The following is a 21,825-nucleotide window of genomic DNA, read 5'->3' on the forward strand; positions in this document are numbered from 1 at the left end:
TTATCTATGAATGTTTGATAGAAACTAGGTTGCGTTTCTCAAAGTAGTTATGCAATTGACAAATCTGACTAAAGTGCATAAAGGAGGTCTTTACCAGGCACATAGGCAGCAGGAGAGGCCGCAGGCAGAGCCTAACCCAACGGCTATTTGTGTGTGCGTGCCTGCACATAGCTTCTGTTCCCCACCCCCCCCCCCAGCAGGAAGGTTGGTGAGCCATGGTGGAACTCATTCCACTACAGCTCATAAACAACAGGAGGCCCCTGCAGGGCCATGGTGGAGTTCATCCCACCACGGCCTGATGAAAAACAAGCAGCCATGTGCATGTGTAACTGAGTCTGTGTGTGTACATGTGTGTGTGTGTATGAGAGTGTGTGTGACTGAGTGAGAGCCTGTGTATGTTTGTGTGCCTGTGAGAGCCTGTGAGTCACATACAGGCTCTAACAGACGCACACACACAATGTATCTGTGAGGGAGAGGGACCATGTGTGACAGAGGGAATGTGTGTGAGAGAATGAATGTGTTATTGTGCATGTAGAGAGAGAAGATAAAATTCGTGCAGCCCTACCTCCCCCAACCCACGACAACCTCAGGGTGACTGGAGATCAGAAGATCCCAGTTATGGAGAGCAGGAGACTTTTTAATCCTTATTAGTTTTAATTACTGAGTGTAATTTGATGTTTCTCCTTTTTCGAAATATTTAATTTGGGGGGGGGGGGGGGGGGATAGAACATTTTTTAATTACTGAATTTTTATTCATCAGAAGTTTTGAAATATTTTATTGAATTTTGGGAAATTTTTGATATTCTATTCATTAACTTGTTTGAAATATTTATTCTTTTTATAAATATGGTTTTACTATTATGATTGTTTTATATTTCTTTATTTTATTATTTAATGTTTTATGAAGAATGGTAATATTCTGTTTTTCCATTGTTGCTCTGCATATAGAAGTTGGCTTGTTGTGGGTTCCAGTTCAGTTCTTCCTAGCATGTTTCTGTCTATACTTCCTGATCTCTTTATTCTGTATTTGTTGAGGGTCTGTCTGTGTTCTGCATATGTGACCGAGATGTGGTATTTAGGTGATTTTGCTGGTACGTAATTTCTACGTAGGGATCTATGACAGCCTGGTTTCCTAATAAGAGTTTTATTGGTGCTCTAGGGCCAATGTAATATGTGCAGTGTTGCCTTTTCATAGATAAAATTGTTAGGGTTGTTTTGGTATGGGGCGTTTACTATATTACAATGGTAATTCTGTTTATCCATGGCTTTCTGAGGGCCAAGCTCATACCCAACACACATTACAAAAAGTCCAATTCCATAGGAGTTCCAAGTGTCTTTTTTGCAGCATTTTCTGGTTAGAACCACAGCAGTGCATGGAAATATAATATACATGCATAATTTGTGTCTGTAAAGGGTGTGGGAGTATGTGTGTGTGGTGGTAGCATGTGTGCAAGGCTGTAAGATTTGCCTAGGGTACCTAATACCCTTCCCTATCCATGGGTTCTGGGGTGGAGGGGCGAGTCCATTTAAAAAAATAGATTGTAGGATAGAGCTGGGCTTTATTTGATGGACCCGGGAGACACAATAAATGAATCAGGTGGGGTGGAGGGTGGGCAGCACAGTAATTTTTCACACAGGGAAGGAAAAAAGCTAGCCCTGGCCTTTACTATCACCACTGAGATGTGGGTTTTTATTGTGAGATGCTGACAGAGTTGTACCCCTAGACCACATATAGATTGTATGTGTTGTAAGGGGGTTGTAACAAAAAGGGTAAAGTTGATAGAAAATACCTTTGACAGCTTAACCAGAAGAGTTTGAACTTGGAGAGATTTAACCTGAGTTTGTGTTTTAAGACATACGGCAACTGTTGAAAGGCACTGAAGTTAGCGATGGATACAGTTTGATCAGCCCTGGTTTTGACACAAAGCTGGATGTCATGATAAGACTGGAAAAGATTGCAGATTGGGCAGATAAAGATGTGCAATGGAACGGCTTCTTCCACACCAAAGGAGAAGGCATTTAGAGGGGGAAATGATAAGCTTTCAACCCTGAAGGGACAGAACTGGGCACAATTTAAAAAACAAACTTATCCTGTAAGGAATAGGATGACAGCTAGTCAAAATAGGGAAGCAGGAAGATAGACACCCCCCCCAGGCTAAGACAGACAGGAATGCCCAATGGGAAGGAATGAGGGGAGGACTCCTATCACCTGATCAAGCCAAAGAGACAGATAAATGGACAGGAACAGGAAGGGGTGCAGGAAATGGATTTAATACAGAGAATTCTTTTAGGAACGCGGCACATTTTGAGAAAAATGTTCTAGCAACATTTTCTCTTACAATTTCCAATTCACTAGAGGATTCTGCCGCAGCAACAGCTACAGTCTGTCATCTCAAAGGGCTCAGTCCAGAGTGTTGCACGTACAGATAGTGACAACACACTAAGAGAGTACTTAATAGGTCCTGCTATAGTTCACAGATTCCTAAATGCCTTACATGAAATAGATTGTTTATGGTATCTTCGGTGCCAGGGTTCCCCCTGAGGAAGCCTTTACTGGTGAAACAAGGGCCTTGCTGGGGCTTTTTACCTGTCAACCTGGGACATTACAGATCATAGGTTGCCATCTTTGTGAATATGAATGAATGTTAGTATATCTGTATGTTTTTGTGGGCACTTTGATAGCTGAGTGAGGCCAAGATCCTCCATGTTTCATTAAAAACTGATAGAATTACCTTTGGGAGGAGTTCTGCATGATAGCTGAAGTCTCCTAGAATGAGAAGTTTGCTGGTAGAGCAGCAAGATCACATGAGATTTCTTAAATTTGGAGGAAAGAATCAGGCTAGGTGGTATTTTATAATAAGCTTAGGTCCCTCATCTCCCTAGAATGTGAAGACAAAGCAATCTGATTTGCCTTCTTGCTTGGTTATGACCAGGTCAAATGCCAGGGTTTGCTGGGAGATGACAGCTACTCCCCCCCCAACATCCTATGGACCAATGTGTGTGACACACTTGGTAACCTGGAGGGCAGAGCTGGGTATAAGAGACAGTATAACCTTCCTATATAACCAGGTCTCTGACAGATAAAAGATATGGAGTTTTAATTCTTCGGTTGGGTCCATGATGAAGGAAGCTTTGTTGCTGGTGGACCGCACATTGAGTAAGCAAAGCTAAAACAGGAGAAAAGTGACTTGTTTGGGGTACTGGGCTGTAAGGTGATAGGAATAAGGCATCTGGAGTGGGTTGGTTTCAGCAAGCGACACTTCCTCCTACTCTAAGCTACCTCCACAAGATGGTTTGCTGAAACACATTGTGGTAATATATCATAAATCAACTGCTAATCATCAAATGTTCACTAGTCATCACAGTAGACTGAAAATAAAGGTCTTTATAGGTTATCAAATTCTCAGCTAGTTCTCTCTTTGCTCATTTCCATTAGAAAATTTGAGCTTGCTCAGAATGCTGGGGCCAGAAAAATCTCTACATAATCTTACAGAGTTCAGATTTTAGCCTGTCTAAACTTATTAAAGGTGTATGTTCCAAAAATAAATCTTTGCTAAAACAATTCAAATCGGGGGCAGATCCAAGATGGCCGCCTGAGAGAAAGCCACTCTCTGCTGCTCAGCGTTATCTTCAAGAATCCTTGATTTGCCGATTTCTTGGACCTTACAGCTATGCCGCATAAGAGGAAAGGGAGGGTCAGGGTTTTCCCGTCCAAACCCTACCCTCCTGCTGACCAGCAATTAATTCGTGAGTCTGTGATCCCCACAGCAGAATTGAGAGCTGTTAACCCTAAGCTTTTCTCTGACTCCATCTGCTGGAGGGGAGGCATAACCCAGCAGTCTGGACTGATCCTGGTACGTACAAGGAAGCTCTGTTTTCAACTGGGGAAATAATCGCTGAGCCCTCCTGACCCACGACAACTGTTGGCTTTTCCCTCAGGGGACGCTGCCTGCGCTGAGGCGTCGGGAGGAAGCTGTACAGACTTCCCTCAATTGGATGGAGCTGTCGGCGTCACGTCTGACCGGGTGCTGACCTCTACTCCTGACCAGAGGCTGGAGACCTCCGGGGAGAGTATTGGTGATATTGGAGATGTCCTCCCAGCTACTCCCCCCGAACATCCTATGGACCAATGTGTGTGACACACTGGTAACCTGGAGGGCAGAGCTGGGTATAAGAGATAGTATAACCTTCCTATAACCAGGTCTCTGATAGATAAAAGATATGTTTTTGCTGCTGGAACTGGGACAGTGAGTCAAGCTCCCTTGGAGATTATGAGACCGGCTGTTGTCACACTCGAATCCCTATGGGATTTAATAGCAGGTCTGTCTATTACTTTTAAGGAACAGACCCATCGTTTAGAGACTGTTTCTTCAAAATTGGATATGGTTGCCCAAGATCATCAGCGAATTCTTCTGGATCATTTTACCTCTATCCAGAAGTTGGAGGAAGATGTATTAAATCTAAAGGATACAAATGCAGCTATTATCCGGGAGCGTTGATCCTTTGTAAGGAGGTTGGAATTTTTGGAAAATTCCATTTGACATTTGAACTTGCGGCTGCTAAATTTTCCAAAGGTGCATGGTTGATTACCTTTAAAAATTATCTGGGTGATATATTAAAGATTTCCCCGGCCTAATATTGAAGAGAATCTTTCCAGCTTATCTGAATACCTAGAAAATTCCTCAGTAGAAGTTACAGGCAGAATAACTCTGTTAGTAACTTTCTATTCTGAGCAAGATTTGAACCTTGTTATGCGTTCCTATTTCAAGAGTATAAATATTCCCTATCTGGGTGGCTTGATTCGTGTCTACCCAGACTTAGCCAAGACCACCCAGATGCGCCGAAAGGCTTTCTTGAATATGAGACCCGAAGTTGTTTCTTTGGGTACAAGTTGTCTTCTTAGATACCCATGCAAATGTTAAATTACATGGTAACACCTATATTTTCATTTCTGTTGAACAGTTGCGGGAGTTCCTGAATGCTAGGATGACAGGACCTGCTATTAATTTATAGTGAATGTGGATCATAAATCGAGATGTGCTTGTGGGGTTTCTCTCATGCTACCATTTTTTCTAGTTTTATATATTGTGTATTATTGATCTCCTTTTATTTTCTTCTCTCCCCCCTCTTCAAATTTCTTCTATGATGATAGAGTGTTGGAATATTTTTCTTTTTGGGTTGATTATTTTGTAAAAAAAAATTGTATGTTTTCCTGTAGTATACGCTCAAATTTTCTGTTACAAAGTATTATTACTTTGTGGTTGTATTGAAAAAGTTAATAAAGAAAAAAAAAATTTTCAAATCAAGAAATCCACCAATTACACTATTTCAGTACTGAAAATCCAGAGAGTAAGAACTAAGATTTCACAAGGGATTTGATAGTCCTTGCTATTATACAATCCTGAGATCCCTGCTTGCCTTTTTCTGCGGTCTAAAGCTCTCACAACAGATGCTGGGCTACCAAACTCCTAAGGAATCCCAAATGCTTGAATCCTTCTCCTGCATACTTCTCCCCCCCCCCGAACTCCTTGATCACATCACTGGATAGGAAGCTCCTGTTAACATACAGGTACATCACAAAGAGCTTGATTCTTCAGCCAGGAGAATTCCAACCAGCTTAACTACTGTGACTGGACACAGGTGGGCTCTATTTAACTTATTATAGGCCTTGCTAATACAGATTAACTCAGGTTCAAAAAATTTGCATTTGCTATGACAAAGTGAGAAGATTTATGCAATCAAAACTTTTGGGGTTTTATTCTAATTGCCTTTTATTATGAAAAAATAATTATAGAAATAGTCCAAAGTATAGAGTATGTTGAATTTATTGCTGTGGGTGATGGTGTGCAAAATTGAGCTTATTTTAACTTCCCTTTTTAAATGTATCTTACCAAAATAGTCCTCTGTAGGTTGGAATTAACACTGCTGAACATCAATTTACCAACTATAGTCGCAATAGTGGGAAAGACGAGGGCTCCACATAAGATGCGAGTAGCAGACACATGATCTGCTAGAGGATTAGCCTCAGCTGGAATACGAGGTACAGGGCATCCAATGCCTAGAAAAACAGGACATGCATAATCACTGTCATTTCCTTTTAATACAGCAATAATAGTTTTACAATAACAATTATTCTTCTGTTCTAACTATTTATCATTGCTAATCAATCTGGAAACATATTTCTGCATTTCTAGAATGCTCTACAACCAATTACATATAGGTAGAAGTCCTTACCCAAAATAGCTTACAAATGTGAGCACAAGTCACTCGCCTGAGGTCATATGGAGTGACAGCGGATTTAAATTCTGACTCTAGACCAATTAATCTAACCACTAGATGCCCTCTCCCAAACATGTCACTCTTTCCTTCAGGAAATTGAACCGCTCTTTCTCCTGCATGACATTTACCACTATACTAAAGAGTAAAATCTGTATAATCAGAATCGACTCTTATGTAAACTAACTATTGATCATTTTAAGTTGGAAATCAAATGGGCCAAGTATTCAATTATTACCAACAGTTAAATCAGGCAGACCACTGCTCCAAGAAGCTTTAAAAGATTGTAGCTCAACTATCAGGTTTAAAAAATGAGGTCCCTGGCAAATGCATTTTTTTGGTATTATATTAGGGCTCAGCAGCATGATACAGTGGCACGTCATGTCTTAATTTGGGAACCTTTTCTGCATTGGTATAAAGATTACCGAGGTGGCTATGGACAATGGAACGTGGGAGCTCAGTATGATAGGGATATTGGGAATAGTAGGTATATGAGTGTGGAGGGCTTGCAAAGCCTGAACAAATATGGAATAGGGGAAAGTGGCAAGCAATCTGGGAGCTCCTCGGGATAGTATGGTCTCTTACTTCTAAGGGATTGAGCTTTCACACACCAGGGGTGGGGGAGGAAAATAGAAAGGCAAGAAAGTTTGTTGTAAACGGTTTATTGAAGGTTACATCTGTATGATTTCTATGTTTCATATTGCCATGACTTTATTGCTTTTGCCAATAAAAATTTAATTGAAAAAAAAAAAAAAAAAAAGAGGTCCCTATTGATTCTCTATCATTGACTGCAGAAAATTTAACAAACTATTTCAAAGGAAAAACTGATACTATTCAGCTGAATTTTCTAACTCTAGTATGAATTCTGATATTAGCAGTGATATTAAGAATGATTTTTACTTGGGAATGGAGGCAGAGGTCTGAGTTCCTTTTCCCAAAAGCTGATAGTATTGGCAAAAGTTACTGGGACTCATTTAACCCTGTGGAGAAACAGGGTATTGAAAAAAACTCTTTTCAATGAGTAACACCTCATCTGACTGGACCCCATACAACTTATTTAGCAGAAAAAAAAAAAAATCACCCAGAAAGTAAAGTTACTTATCTGTAACAGAGGTTCTCTGATGGATAGTATATCAGTTGTCATATGTGGGGTTACATCATCTGGAAGGAACCAAATGTCTATTCTGCCAGAGCCTGTGGTGCTGCTATGTAAAGGCATCTGGCACATGGAGCCCATTCTGTATTTTACCTGCACCGTTTACATTGGTGCCCGGCACCCCACAGCCATCCATGATGCTGGATGGTGCCCATAACTGACAGTGCTCGATGGTGAATGGCGCCCATTTGGTGGAACTCAGCACTGATAGCATTCAATGGTGCCCAACAGCACTGATGATGTCTGGTGCCACACAATACAAATGGCACTCAATGGTACAAGGCACTGCTCTGCATCATTAGCACTCTATAGCACCTGCTGCTGGTCATTGCTGATGGTGCTTTGCAGCACTGGCCCAATGCTTGGAGATGCCCAATGCCAGGAGCGTATGAGGCCTGACAGCACTCATGGCACTGTTAGTGTTCAGGGTATATGATGCTGAAAGCATATAGGGTGCTTGGTGCTCATGATGCCAAAGGTGCTTAAAAATTATGGCACGGACGGTGTTTGGTGTCAATAGCACCCATGGTGTTGATGGCTCTGTCAACAGTGCGCCTGGTGCCGATGGTGCCAAGGAGTGCTGATCACCATCACCTGATGTTGCTCGCCGGCACCTAACACCCATAGCATTTGACTGCACTTAGTGCAGACACTATGGCGTACCATGCCACCAAATGTCATTTGGTTCTGACAGCAGCCATGGCATTCCTTCTTTGTGGTGCGAATGCACCCGGCTCAGCATCTACTCCCATCAGTGTTCTGGCACTTGGATGTCCATGGATATCCAATGCCTTCAGGGCAAGGCAGCATCAGTGTACCAGCAATGCTGATTGCTTATTCTCAGGCTCTCCCAATCTTCCTTGGAGTCTGACCTGCCAGAACATACTAGCAGGGATGAGGAGGGGAGACCACACCATCCAGGGCACCAGAGGTGATGATTAACTCTGGCCTGTAGAGATTAGTGCATTTGCTAGGAGTGTTGAAAAGATGAGCTCTACTCCCCATGGGAATGTTCCTTCATTCGGTATCACCCAGTGGCGTAGCCAGAATTGATTTTTTGGGTGGGCACAAGGTTAACATGGGTGGGCTGTAGGCATGCAGGTCTACTAGTTGTTTTTTTACTGATAAATAATGCCAAATTATGCAGCATAGCATTCACATCTACGCCTAAGTATGAGGTTTACTTAATGATACAAACATAATTCACGGTGATTTGTGGTACTTTAGCCTTCTTATTATTACGATTTTATACACGGCTCCTACCTGTCCATAAATTTTGAGAGAGCGGTTGTGTTGCTTATATTTAAATTGCTAACATCTCAAAATATAGATATATATTTTTACCTTTGTTGTCTGATCTTTGTATTTTTCTAATCAGTTGGTCCTGGTCTCTTTTTCCCATTTTTTCCCTTATAGCTCATTTCCTAATTCCTTTTCAGTGTCTTTCTTCTATTACTGTCTTCTTCCCTTCCACACACACACACACACACCCACACACGCTTTCTCTCACAGACTCCCTTTCACACACTCAAGCTCTCACTCTCATATGCTCTCCCCCCCCCCCCCCCAAGCTCACATTCAAGTTCTCACTTTCTCACCCCTCCCCAGGCTTATATTCTTATGCACACACAGACGCACATCCAGGCACCCATTCTCACCCACACACATAAACCCAGACTCCCATTCTCACCCACAAACCCATGCTCCCAGTCTCACCCACACATATTCAAGCTCCCATTCTCATCCATACATATACACATTTAAGGTACTATTCTCACCCACACATACACACATTCAAGCACCCATTCTTATCCACATATTCAAGCTTCCATTCTCACCCACCCACACAAACCCAGGCTCTCATTCTCACCCATATATACACACATTCAAGCTCCCATTATCACCCACCCACAAACCCAGGCTCCCATTCTCAACCACACATACACACATTCGAGCTCCCATTCACCCACATATTCAAGCTTCCATTCTCACCCACATACACACCCAGGCTCCAGTTTTCACCCACACACACTCCCATTCTCATCCACACATACACATTCAAGCACGTGCACAGCTTCCGCTTTCTCCCCCAGAGCAGGAAGATCAGCTGCCTCTCCTGCTGCCACCGGACTCCTGCTATCTTCGGGCGTCCGAACTTCCTGTCGGGGGGGGGGGGGGTAGCGGAAGCGCAGCGCACAACGTCCGCTTCCTCCCTCCCCCCCCCAAGCAGGAAGATCGGCGGGCAGTACGGCCCGACGCCCGAAGATAGCAGGAGGCCGGTGGCAGCAGGAGAGGCAGCTGATCTTCCTGCATTGGGGGGAGGAAGCGGAAGCTGCGCGCGGCGCTTCCGCTCTCCCCCCCCGAACAGGAAGACCGGTTGGCCATACGGCCTCAGCAGCGCTTCCCCATGTGTGCCGTGATGGCGCGCGAGGCGTGGGTTCTCTTGTTCGCTGTTGCGGGGATGGGATCCCGCGACAGCCTTGCAGTTCCGGTGCCAGTTGGGTGGGCCTGGGTCTAAGTTGGGTGGGCACCTGCCCACCCAGGCCCACCCGTGGCTACGCCACTGGTATCACCCCATGTGCCACAAAAGACAAAAGGGGGGAATCAATCCTGGATCCTTTGTTGTTTGGGCCTCAGTTGATGATCAGTGGTCGGACAAATTCTAATGAAGCAATTGCTTGGAGTGAACTCAGGCAAGTCCCTGGACCTCTCTAGAGGCCTAGCCTGATCACACAGGGACCTTGAAAACTGTAGGTCCCATGAGATAATAGACAGAGGCAAAAAACAAAGAAAGTTGAATTAAAAAAACATCACACAAAAGCTACTGGGCAGCATTATTTATTAGTATAAAACAAAACCAGGACAAAGCTGTGTGGGCACTAGGCCCACAAGTCATGCAGTTGACAAAAATGAAATATAGAAAAACAAGAAGAAATGAAATAAACAAAACCAACCTAAGGGCACATGAAGGACAGAACAAAACTTGCAGGGCCCTGTGAGAAAAAAACAACTTCTGCAGCTCCAGAAAATGTTACTGCAGTAGCTGTACGAGAGAGCAAAGAACCGTGATTTGCAGGCTCTGTGGAAAAAATGAGATTGAGGGGCCCTGCCTGTGAGGCAGGGAGGTGAGTAGGGCTGCACACGCTCAGTACAGTATAAGTTCTCTCTTATCTGCCCAATTTTAAAGGATGATCATTTAGATCCTACAGAAACTTAGGTATTACTGGCCAGTGTAAAACCTTCCCATCATCATGAAGTTAATTGAGAAAGTAGTCATTTCTCAGCTGTCAGACTACTCAGATAAGGTTAATCTCCACCCCAGGTAATCAGTGTGCTATGGTGGTCAAAACAGCAAAAGGAATGTTAGGAATTATTAGGAAGGGAATGGTAAATAAACGGTGGATGTCATAATGCCTCTGTATCGCTCCATGATGAGACTGCACCTTGAATACTGTGTGCAATTCTGGTCACCACATCTAAAAAAAGATATAGGTGCGCTCAATAAAATGCAGAGAAGGGCAACCAAAATGATAAGGGGCACGGAACGGCTTCCCTATGAGGAAAGGCTGAAGAAGTCAGTGCTGTTCAGTTTGAAGAAAAGACGACTGAGTGGGGATATGATAGAGGTCTACAAAATCATGAAAGAACTTGAACAGGTTAATGTAAATTGGTTATTTGTTCTCTCAGATAACAGAAGGACTAGGGGGCATTCCATGAGGTTAGTAAGTAGCTCATTTAAAACAAATCAAAGGAAATTATTTTTCACTCAATGTATAATTAAGCTCTGGAATTCATTGCCAGAGGATATGGTTAAGGTAGTTAGTGTAACTGAGTTTAAAAAAGGTTTGGATAAGTTCCTAGAAGAAAAATCCATAAACTACTATTTACTAATAAGCAATAGTAGCTGGAGTTCTATTTAATGTTTGGGTACTTGCCAGGTACTTGTGACTTGGATTGGCCACTGTTGGAAACAGGATGATGGGCTTGATGGACCCTTGGTCTGACCCAGTATGGCATATCTTATGTTCTTATAGCACAGAGACTGCTTTAAGTGTTAACCAATTAAATCAGAATGAATATGGATAAAGGGAAGAATGTTATCATGGGGTTTAATGGTATGAGTGCAGCCTTTGATATAGTTGATCACAAGTTGCTACTGAATTATTTAGGAAAGCTAGGTATCTCAAGGATAGTTTTCTGGTGGTTTAAGTCTTTCCTTATGAATCAATCTTTACAAGTTATTTGGGGTGAAGAAATATCTGAATTAAGACATATGACTTGTAGAGATCCTCAGAAATCTGTGCCCTCCCCCTGCTTTATAATTTATTCCTGGATCCATTAGTAACTGATCCAAGGTTATGGTTTTAATTATCTTTATGCCGACAACGTTCAAGTCATTACTTCCCTTTCTGACTCAATAAATATTTTGAAATGGAATCCTTTTTCTCAATGACACAGCTTCTTGGCTGCTGAATCACAAATTGAAGGTGAACTCTCAGAAGTTGAGGCTATCTGGTTCACTAGATATTCAGCTATTGATCAGTTAGCTTCTAGAATGCAGGGTTCTGACATTCCGCTAGTAGGTGTGGCTAAAGTCTTAAGTATGAAGCTTGACTGCTCACTATTTATGTCAAACCAGATTCTAAATTTAACCAAGTCAGTTTTTATGCTCTGCTTATGATCTACAGATTAAAACCTTTTGGGGGAAACTGGAATTTATATCTATTATCTGACAACTAATATCTTGTTCAGATTATTTTAACGCCCCATACATGGGATTAATTGGAGGTCTCACTGAGGAGGATACAACTACTGCAAAATACTTCAGTGAGAGTGATTTTCAGATAGCTAAATCTGAACATGTTACACCTTTATTTAAGGAACTTCACTGGCTTCCAGTTCAGGTCAGGATTGTTTTTAAGTTTCTTTGTCTCACTTATGGGGTATTGTTCGGATGGTATCTGCTTATCTGAGTAATCTCTTAGTTCCTTATAAACCAAGTAGAACACTGAGATCTTCTCAGTCAAAGCTTTTTATGCTGTCTCCCTCTCTGGAAATTCAATTAGATTATACCAGACTAACTTCTTTCCAGTACCAGGCCCCTTTTCTTTAGAGTGCTCTCCCCTTAGAGCTACACAGGAAGATGAAATATCTTTTGATTTAGAAAACTGGTTGAAGTCTGGTTATTTTAAGTGTTTAATTACTAGTGTATATCAGTATTTGGTAAGTTAGGCTGTATTTTATCTTTGTTTTATATTTTTTTATTGTATTCTGTTTTTATATTTTATAATGTTATTTATTGCATTTTATTCCTATTGGATATTTTATTATTTTGTGTACCATTTTGATCTTAGGAAAATTGGTCTGTTAAATAAATTTCCATTACATGCTTCCTTGCAAACCAGTTGACTATACACACCTAAATATCTAGCAAAGTTCAGTGATGAAGATAAAATTATAGAGTGCCTGGGTTCATTGATGTTGGTAATTTATAGACATTAAGTTTTCATGTACCTCTTGGTCTACTAGTTATGAACAAAATAAATATAGCAGACTCTGTCATCATACCAAGTAACATATTAAATGATGGTAGAAAAAGGCCGAAATGGCCCTTTCAGTCTGCCCAGCAAGGTTTTTAGGGTTGTAACTGCCACTTCGTACAGGTTAGCCCTGCCCCTTCTGATTAGGGTTATAACTATCATACCCTGCAGGCTCCCTCATGCATTCTGTTTAAAGTAACTGTTCCACATGCCTTTCTCGGAAGCACAATATAAACATTTCAATGCGGTTTTTGGTTGAACCACTGCTCCATGCAGGATACACCAGTGTACGGTTGCTATCTTCTTGCCAATAAAATATTTTCTGTTTAGCCTACTCCTTTTCTTTTTGGGTTTTTTTTTTTTTTTAATTCTGCCACCATCTATCTCCACCACCTCCTCTGGGAAGACATTCCTTGCATTCATCACTCTTTCCATGAAAAAATATTTTCTTAGGTTGCTCCTAAATCTACCTCTTTGTAGCTTCAAGCTGAAATCCCTATTTCTATGGCTTCCTTTCCATTGGAAAAAGGTTTATTCGTATGCTAATATCTTTCAATATGTCTTATCATAGATAGCTGCGATATGGGAGAAAAAAAAGAACTCTTTGCATTACCTGGAAAGATACTGTTTAAAATCTGTAACTTGTTTGAATATTTGCGCCATAGTCTGAGCACATAGTCCTCCCAGCGAATCATTTTGCCTAGAATCAGCATAACTGGGATGGTAGGCAGTCCGATCAAAAGGAATAAGGGATCAGCTCTCTCCATAACATCAAGACCTTCTTTATGGCCTACAACCTATATGACATAAAAAAAAAAATTGTTATTCAACATATAGCACTACCTTATGAAATGTCACAAACAGAATATCATTTGGGTTTTTTGCATTGTTTTCATTCATTAAACATCACCAATTATGTAAAGGACTGAAGACGGGCAAACAGCATGAAAGTAGGAAGGTTGGTAACATAGGCTACTGAGGCTTACTTGGAGGAAAGAAAGATATGGAATCACTACTCAAGGACAGGAGTGCAGAATAACTCAAATCCAACAGAAATGACAAGAGGTGCCTTATAGATTAAGCAATTTTTTAAAAAATTGTATTTTTATTGAATTTCCAAAATTTACAATAGTAAGAAATATTTCAGACTCATTACAAAAATCAATTCAAGTGTTAAAGAACATACTCTATTAATGAAAAACAGTCTGAAAATAAACAATTATAAGAATAATGGGAGACTAAAGATTTCAGAAAAGAGCAGCTCCAATAGGTAATTATTAAACATTAAATTGCTGCACAGTTAACCCCACACATTACATTTAACTGCCAATACCCCAGCAGAGTTATCTCAGGAGTGTGAGTCCAGGTATAACCGTAATTGATCTGGTTCAGTAAATATGTATCTCGAATTCTGATATAGAATTATGCACTTCGAAGGGAATACACAGATGGTATCTGGCTCCTCTTGATAAAACTTCATTCCTCATTGCCAGGAACTTTTTTCTTCTTTCCTGGGTAACTTTCATGATGTCTGGAAAGACATGGACTTGTTGACCATAAAATTCCTGTGCTTGATGTCGAAAAGCCAGCCTTAATACTGAATCCCTCTCAGAGATAAAAGTGAAAGTAACCAAAAGTGTAGCTCTAGAGTTATAATTATTTCTTGAGACATTTCTAAGATCACAGTCAAATTTACCAGGGATTCATTTAATTGGTTTTGCAGATCATTCTTTCCATCTTTGTTTAACGGTATAATATAATCTTGATATTGCTGGAATAGCTTGTTCAGGAAATTTAAGAACATTTATCAAATAGCTTTTAAATAGATCCTGAGGTGAAACCTTTTTTGGATTTAGGGAAATTTAATATTTTTAGATTAGCTCTCCTCATTTTGTTCTCGATATTTTCCAATTTCTTATTACATATATTTTCTGATTTAACCAAATTATTTTGAACATCCTTCAAATTTTCAATTTTGACTTCCATTTCTTTTACTGATGTTTCAACACAGTTACTTTACTTTCTAAGCACTGCACCTTAATCATGCTTTCCTTTGGAGACACCTTTGTTTCACAATGGACAAGGCTCACTACCCAATACAAATGTCTTCTGTTTGGACTTTTGGCTGCCCCTCTTCCCCTGAGTCTTCATGAAATGCCTTGCAGTGGTAGTTGCCCACTTATGTCATCAGGGGATTCGAGTATTCCCTTATTTGGATGACTGGCTCCTGGCAGTCCCAATTAGGAATAGCCTTCAGGAGCATTTACAAACCCAACAATCTCTGGGATTCCTTATCCATTTCAAGAAATCAATCTTGGAACCCACTCAGTGCCTGTAATTCATTGGAGCCATTATAGATTCAACACGTGTATGAGCGTTTCTTCCATCAGACAGAGGGACCGCATTAACCAGGATTGCCAACACATTACTGAACTCTCAAGCCATAACAGCGTGCTGTATTCTAATACTTTTGGGTCACTTAGCAGCAGTAGTTCACGTAGTACCTCCAAAACATTTACGTGTGCATCATCTACAATGGGGTGTCTGAGCACACATAACTTCTTCAACTACTCCATACATCTATCACTCTCATGCCAGAGATATCAGAAATATAATGCTGGTTACAAACTGGTTATGCTTCAAACAAGTGCAACGCTTCAGCTAATTCCTTACCAGGTCATACTGTCTACAGGTACCCCTATCCTGGGGTGGATAGTCCACACTGGATCCTATAAGACTGAGGGTCTATGGTCCCCACAAGAACGCTGTCTTCAGATCAACCTTCGAGAACTCAGAGCAACGCGCAAGACATTACACGCATTCAGTCATATCATCCGAGGGAAGATAATCATGTTTCAGATAGACAACCAAGTAGCCATGTTTTACATAAACAAGCAAGGAGGAACTGGCTCTTGGATCATATGCCAGGAAACCCTAGGTATACAGCAGTGGGCAATAGAAAATGAAGCAATGCCTCAGGTGACTTATTTGCTTGAGATAGCAAACACCCTAGTGATTACTTAAGCAAAATATTCCGTCCGCACAAGTGATTACTACAATAGTCCATAGCCAACTGTTTGTTCAGGGTATGGGGTCAGCCTTGGATTGACCAATTCGTGTCAGAATAAAACTGGAAATTAAATTGATTCTGCTCCATACTACCAAGGGCTCTACATGAGGCACAAACACTTTCCTGCTTCCCTGGGACAGAGGCCTTGTGAACACTTTTCTTCCTATATCAAGCTTTCTCATAACCACTCTTTTCCTCCTCAGCCCCACCTGTCTGTCCTGACCTAAGCGTTCCCTCAAGTATCCTAAGTATTTGTAACAAAGCCGCCATTTTCATCCCCTTCTCACCCCTTTAACCAACCCCGCCATACTGGTTTTTTCACCCTTCGAGTACATCTCACCATGCTTTCACTTCACCTTCTCCCATATGTTGTTTTTACAAGTTTTATCTCCACTCTGTTCAATGTAATTCAAAACACTTTCACTGTTTTATCCCAAGTTATGTTTATCCAGGTTTCTCCACCTTGTTCAATGTAAGACAAGACTATGTCATTGTTGTCGTTTGCTGGTTGTAATGTAAACCGAAGTGATAATTAATTCTGTTAATTGAACCTCGGTATATAAAAGTTATAAATAAATAAATATCACTTATAACAAAAATAGAACAGAAACTCATGTTAGACCAAGCTTCCATAATTCTGATCAAACCAGCATGGCAGAGACAAGCATGGTACGCATAGCCGGTGCAACTGTCCACAAGACCTCCTATACATCTAAGGAGGTGAGCTATTTCTCGTTTCAATGAAAGAGCTCTATTCTTCACCCTGCCCTTTGCTATCTCGGTCTCACAGCATAGATGTTGAGTGCTTGTTCATAGCACCATGGGCTCTGCCAGAGCCAATTCAGGAGATAATCCTCTCAGCGACAAAACCTTACAAGAGATGCAGTTACTCCTTTAAGTGGAAAAGATATTCAGAGTGGTGCACTTCTCACAACCTAGAACCACTAAAATGGGGTGGGGTTTCCAATGGTGACCAATCTAGGAAACAAGTATCTGGCAAGTACCAAAACATTAAACTGAACCAATGCTACTAATGCTGCTAATAAGAAGTGGCTATTCTCTAAGTGAATCTGACTAATAATTTATGGACTTCTCCTCCAGGAATTTGTCCAAACCTTTTTTAAACCCAGCTAAGCTAAAATGGTACTCAGAACACATCCCAAATTGTTACCAGAGGTCAGCGTTCCATTTAAACCAGTCAATAGTGCTACTTTCTTTATATCCATGAACTTATGCTCATGATGGTGAGAAAACGCTACATACTTTAGACTGTAAAAGAAATCTGGCTTACTATAAGTGTTGCACGCAATCTCAGAGAAAATCATCACAACTGTTGATATCTTATGATACAAACAGACTTGGCATTGCTGTAGCTAAAATGACATTAACCAACTACATAAGCCGCATTCAACATTGCTATGCAGCAGCTGAACTTGTTCTCAATGATCCCATCAGAGCTCACCTGCTTCCTCAATTACACATCAGAGAGGTTCCCACTGAAGAAATTTATAAGGCTGTAAAACTGGTCATTGGTGTATACCTTCACGTCACAAGGCTGTCTAGAGACCCTAGATACTTTAGACAGTGTGGCTGGACAGGTAGTCCTGTACCAAGTATTAAAGAGATAGTCTGCTCTCCATATTGGAGTCTGGGTTGCTTACCAGAAAACAGTTCTCTGCAACCCTCAGCTTGGGACTTCCCCATAGATTAAGGCTAATTCAGCTCTGCTTGTCAATGGAAAAAAAAGCAAGTTTGCTTACCGCACATGGTGTTCGCCATAGATAGCAGGATGAATTAGCCATGAGATGCCTGCCTTCCTCCCTGGAGAGTAGACCATCCTCCTACTAGTTTTGATACAGACTGATGAGACTCTGAGGCAACGCCCACATGGGAACTCCAGCACATGCTCAGTAGAGCTAAAAGCTCTACTACCTTGGAAAGACAGATCCGTTCTTTGCCCCCAGATGACATCACCCACAGATCATGGCTAATTCATCTTAGTATCTACAGAAAACACAATTTACAGTAAGAAAACTTGCTCTTGCTTATTTTTTGTTTTTGTTTTGTTTTTTTTAATAGCATGGTTGATCTATCTTCTCATCTGTGCTTATTCTTCTCTCTGTGTCCTTTGGATGAGGACACCCTACATTATTTCTTTTCTTCCTCTCCTCTTTCTCTTCTCAATTTCATTTTCCACACCGCAGACAGCCACTTAATCTTACAGGTTGTCAGTTCTCAGACACTTGTTAAACTTAGTTTCATTTCTTTCTTTACGTATTGCAATTCTCACACACACTATCAGGGTTGGGGTATTAATAAATGATCAAGCTTTAATTAACTGGTGCCTGGTAACTTACTCACACAAAGACAGATCTTTTACAGCTGCGAACATCTAAGTATCTTGACACAAAACTGCAACATGACCATATTCCACTATGTAGCTCTGGAATGAGGTTCATTCCTATCAAGGTATGTGCAAAACAAACCCACTTGGAGACAATGCACTTCTTGATAATTTTATCCCAATGATGGACCTCTGTGTTACACTGTTTGTTTTTTGTTTTATGAAGGAGGAAAGTTAGTACATGGAGGTACACATTTCCTACACTATTTTGTTCTTCTCATGTTGTGCCAAGTTCCAGTTCAGCTTGTGTCCTGTCCGACTTCACATTACCACCATGAAATTCTTGACTAATCTTTTACCCGATCCCCGGCAGTGCCCAAAGACCAATTCTTTCAATGTTTAACAGCTTTGCTTCCCCCCCCCCCCCCTTCACTTCCTGGCATTTCAACTGTATTAGCCAAAAAATGTTATATTCACTAGCTGGTACTCTTAGGAAGAATGTGGAAAGGGGGGACACTAGTGAGGCTAGGGTACAGACCATGGTGCTGTTGTAATATTTTCTCCCTCTTCCTTTCACAAGCATCTTTTCACTGTACTACAGTCCTTTTTTCTCCATGCGTGTCTCTGTGGTATTTCCTCTTGCTCCCAAACAGTGCTATTTTCTCTTATTCTCCCTTCCCCAGCCCTAGCCTTAGAAGCCCTCAGCTTTTTAAAACTATGGAGTATTAAAGTGTGGAGATGGGGGTGGGCAGTGGTCATTTTCTGCCAGGCAGCTAACCTGTAAATTTTTAAACTTGTTTTATTTTCCTCAATACAGCTGGAGTGGAATGTGGAGGCTATCATTAGCCCTGCCCTAGTATCTTTCTTTTATAATTTTTTGCTAAAATTAAAAAATTGCTTACCATGGGGGATGGAGCAAGTGGGTTTGCACTGTTAGGTTTCCTCTGAAACTACTGGGAAGAGATAGCAGAGTTGCTTATCTGTAACAGGTGTTCTCCTAGGACAGCAGGATGGAGCCCGGCTTGGAAAACTTATGTTAAAGTTTCTGGAACTTTGATTAAGTATACTGAGCATGCCCAGCATGCCCTATACCATGTGTCCACAAGGGGTCCCTCTTCAGTCTCATAACAGAATTACGATAAAAATTAAACAAAAAATAGGAGAAACCCAACTCCGTGGGTGTTGGGTGGGTTTTGTAAGGACTAAAATCCTGCTGTCCTAGGAGAACACCTATTACAGGTAAGCCACTCTGCTTTCTCCTAGGACAAGCAGGATGGTAGGCCTCACACAGGGGTGAATTCCTAGCTACAGACTGCTCCCCAACACAAAAGGGGACCAACAAGCCCTAATCAGGTGCCAATGGGCACACCACCACAGTGTTGTTGGTAACAAAGGGGGAGACACCCTGAACCCAAACAGTGGGACCTAGGCAGGGAGAGTTGGGTTCTACACAAAGAGATTCCAAAGGACAGTCTGGTCAAATCTACTGCCACTTCGGTCATTCCTATCCAGACAGTAGTGAGATGCAAATGTGTGGCGAGAACTCCATGTCACAACCTTGCAGATCTCCTCCACAGGAACTGCTCGCAAGTGGGCCATTGACGTTGCTATGGCTCTCACAGAATGAGCCTTGACATGACCCCCAATTGAATTTACTAGAAGTTCCTTCTGTTCAACATGCTCATTTATATAGTACTCGTGAGACCTCTTTTTCCATTGCTGCGCCAACACAATGGAATCTTATTCCATTTGAGCTCAGGTCTTTGGATGATGCAAAAAAGTTCAGACAGTTATTGAAAGAGCACCTTATCCATCGTGCATACAACATATTCTAGATTGCTGCTAGCAGAATAAATACCTCTATAGATGTGAGAAGCCTGTTACATATTGTGGGTGATTGATTATTTATTTTGTCTATACGAGACTGGTTATTTTTGTCTAAGTGAAATATATGTAATTTGTGTGGCATTGTATTTATTATTTTTATGTTTTAATTATGTATGTTAATGCTGTAAATCGCCTAGGCCTCTCTGTGGTAGGCGATCAATAAATTTTAATAAATGAAATGAAAATGAAATGAAATGAAGATGCAGTCCCGCCTGGACATAACAGAAGGAGATACAGTCTGCTAGCCAACTGGATAGGGTCTGTTTGGCAATGACAACTCCCAATCTATCCCAATCAAAGGAAATGAAAAGTTGGGTGCACTGACTATGTGCTTCTGTCCACTCCAGATAGAAGGCTAAGGCTCTCTTGCAATTCAAACAGTGCAGGGCTCGTACGCCTTGGTGCGAATGGGGCCTGGGAAAGAATGTTGGCAGGACGATTGACTGGTTAAGATGGAAATCTGTCACCAGCTTAGGCAGGAACTTAGGGTTCGTATACAAGACCACCTTATGATAAAACTTAGTATAAGATGGATAAGTCACTAAGACCTGGAGCTCGCTGATCCTGTGCACTGAAGTGACCACCACCAATAATATGACCTTCCAGGTCAGGTACTTCAGGTCACAGGAATGTAGCAGCTCAAAAGGAGCTTTCATCAGCTGAGATAACACCACAAAGTCCCAAACACAGTAGGAGGCCTTAGGGGAGGCTTCAACTGAAGCGTACCACTATCAGTTCTACAGATATGGGCGTACCATCTACACCTTGGTGGTATGCGCTAATTGCACTGAGATGAACTCTTAATGGAGTTGGTGTTCAAGCCAGCCTCCGATAGGTATAGAATGTAGTCAAGCAGTTTCTGCATGGGGCAGGAGAATGGAATGGATCTAGGGTCTTCTGCTCACACCACACAGAAAATCTCCTCCACATCAGTCCATAGGACTTTCTAGTGGAAGGCTTTCTGGAAACCACCAGCACCCGACACATATCTACAGAAAGATCGAGTGGCTGCAGGATTAACTCCCAACATCTAGGTAGTAAGTGACTGGGCCTGGAGGTTGGGATGCCGCAGCCCATCCTGATTTTGCGTGATGAGATCTGGGGAAGTCCCCATACTGATCGGTTTCTGGATGGACAACTCCGGAAGGAGTGGAAACCAAATCTGTCTCAGCCAATGAAGGGCTATGAGGATCATAGCCCCATGGTCCTTGCGAAGCTTCAAGAGAATCTTCATGACTAGAGGAATTGGAGGATACACTACAGAAGACCCCTGCCCCAATGTCGGGCAAAGGCGCCCAAGGCTGGTTTGCCATTTGACTTGTTCAGGAAGCAGAACTGAGTCACCTTCCTGTTGCAGGGGGATGCGAACAAGTCCACATCCAGGCTGCCCCAAAGGCAGAAGGTCTGGTTCGCTACCCCCTGGTCCAGAGACCACTCATAAGGTCTGAAGGCACCACTCAGTCTGTCCGCTATCACATTCTCTATTCCGGCCAGATACATGGCCCTGAGCACCAGCCGATGGGACAGGACCCAGGACCAGATCTGGACTGCT

At 41.7% G+C, this 21,825-nt stretch overlaps 1 protein-coding gene across 1 annotated transcript in view; it reads right to left on the reverse strand.

Annotated features, from left to right (window-relative positions):
- MARCH5 (membrane associated ring-CH-type finger 5) overlaps positions 1-21,825 on the reverse strand; it is a 208,842-nt gene that overhangs the window by 9,593 nt on the left and 177,424 nt on the right. Inside the window, exons 4-5 of the mRNA XM_029609939.1 lie at positions 13,586-13,769; positions 5,892-6,058 (exon numbers count right to left, since the gene is read on the reverse strand). Coding sequence (XP_029465799.1) covers positions 5,892-6,058; positions 13,586-13,769 — 351 coding nt within the window. The remainder of the gene's footprint in view (positions 1-5,891; positions 6,059-13,585; positions 13,770-21,825) is intronic.

The sequence above is a fragment of the Rhinatrema bivittatum genome, chromosome 7 (genome assembly GCF_901001135.1).
Source record: "Rhinatrema bivittatum chromosome 7, aRhiBiv1.1, whole genome shotgun sequence".
NCBI classification, from domain to species: Eukaryota; Metazoa; Chordata; class Amphibia; order Gymnophiona; family Rhinatrematidae; genus Rhinatrema; species Rhinatrema bivittatum.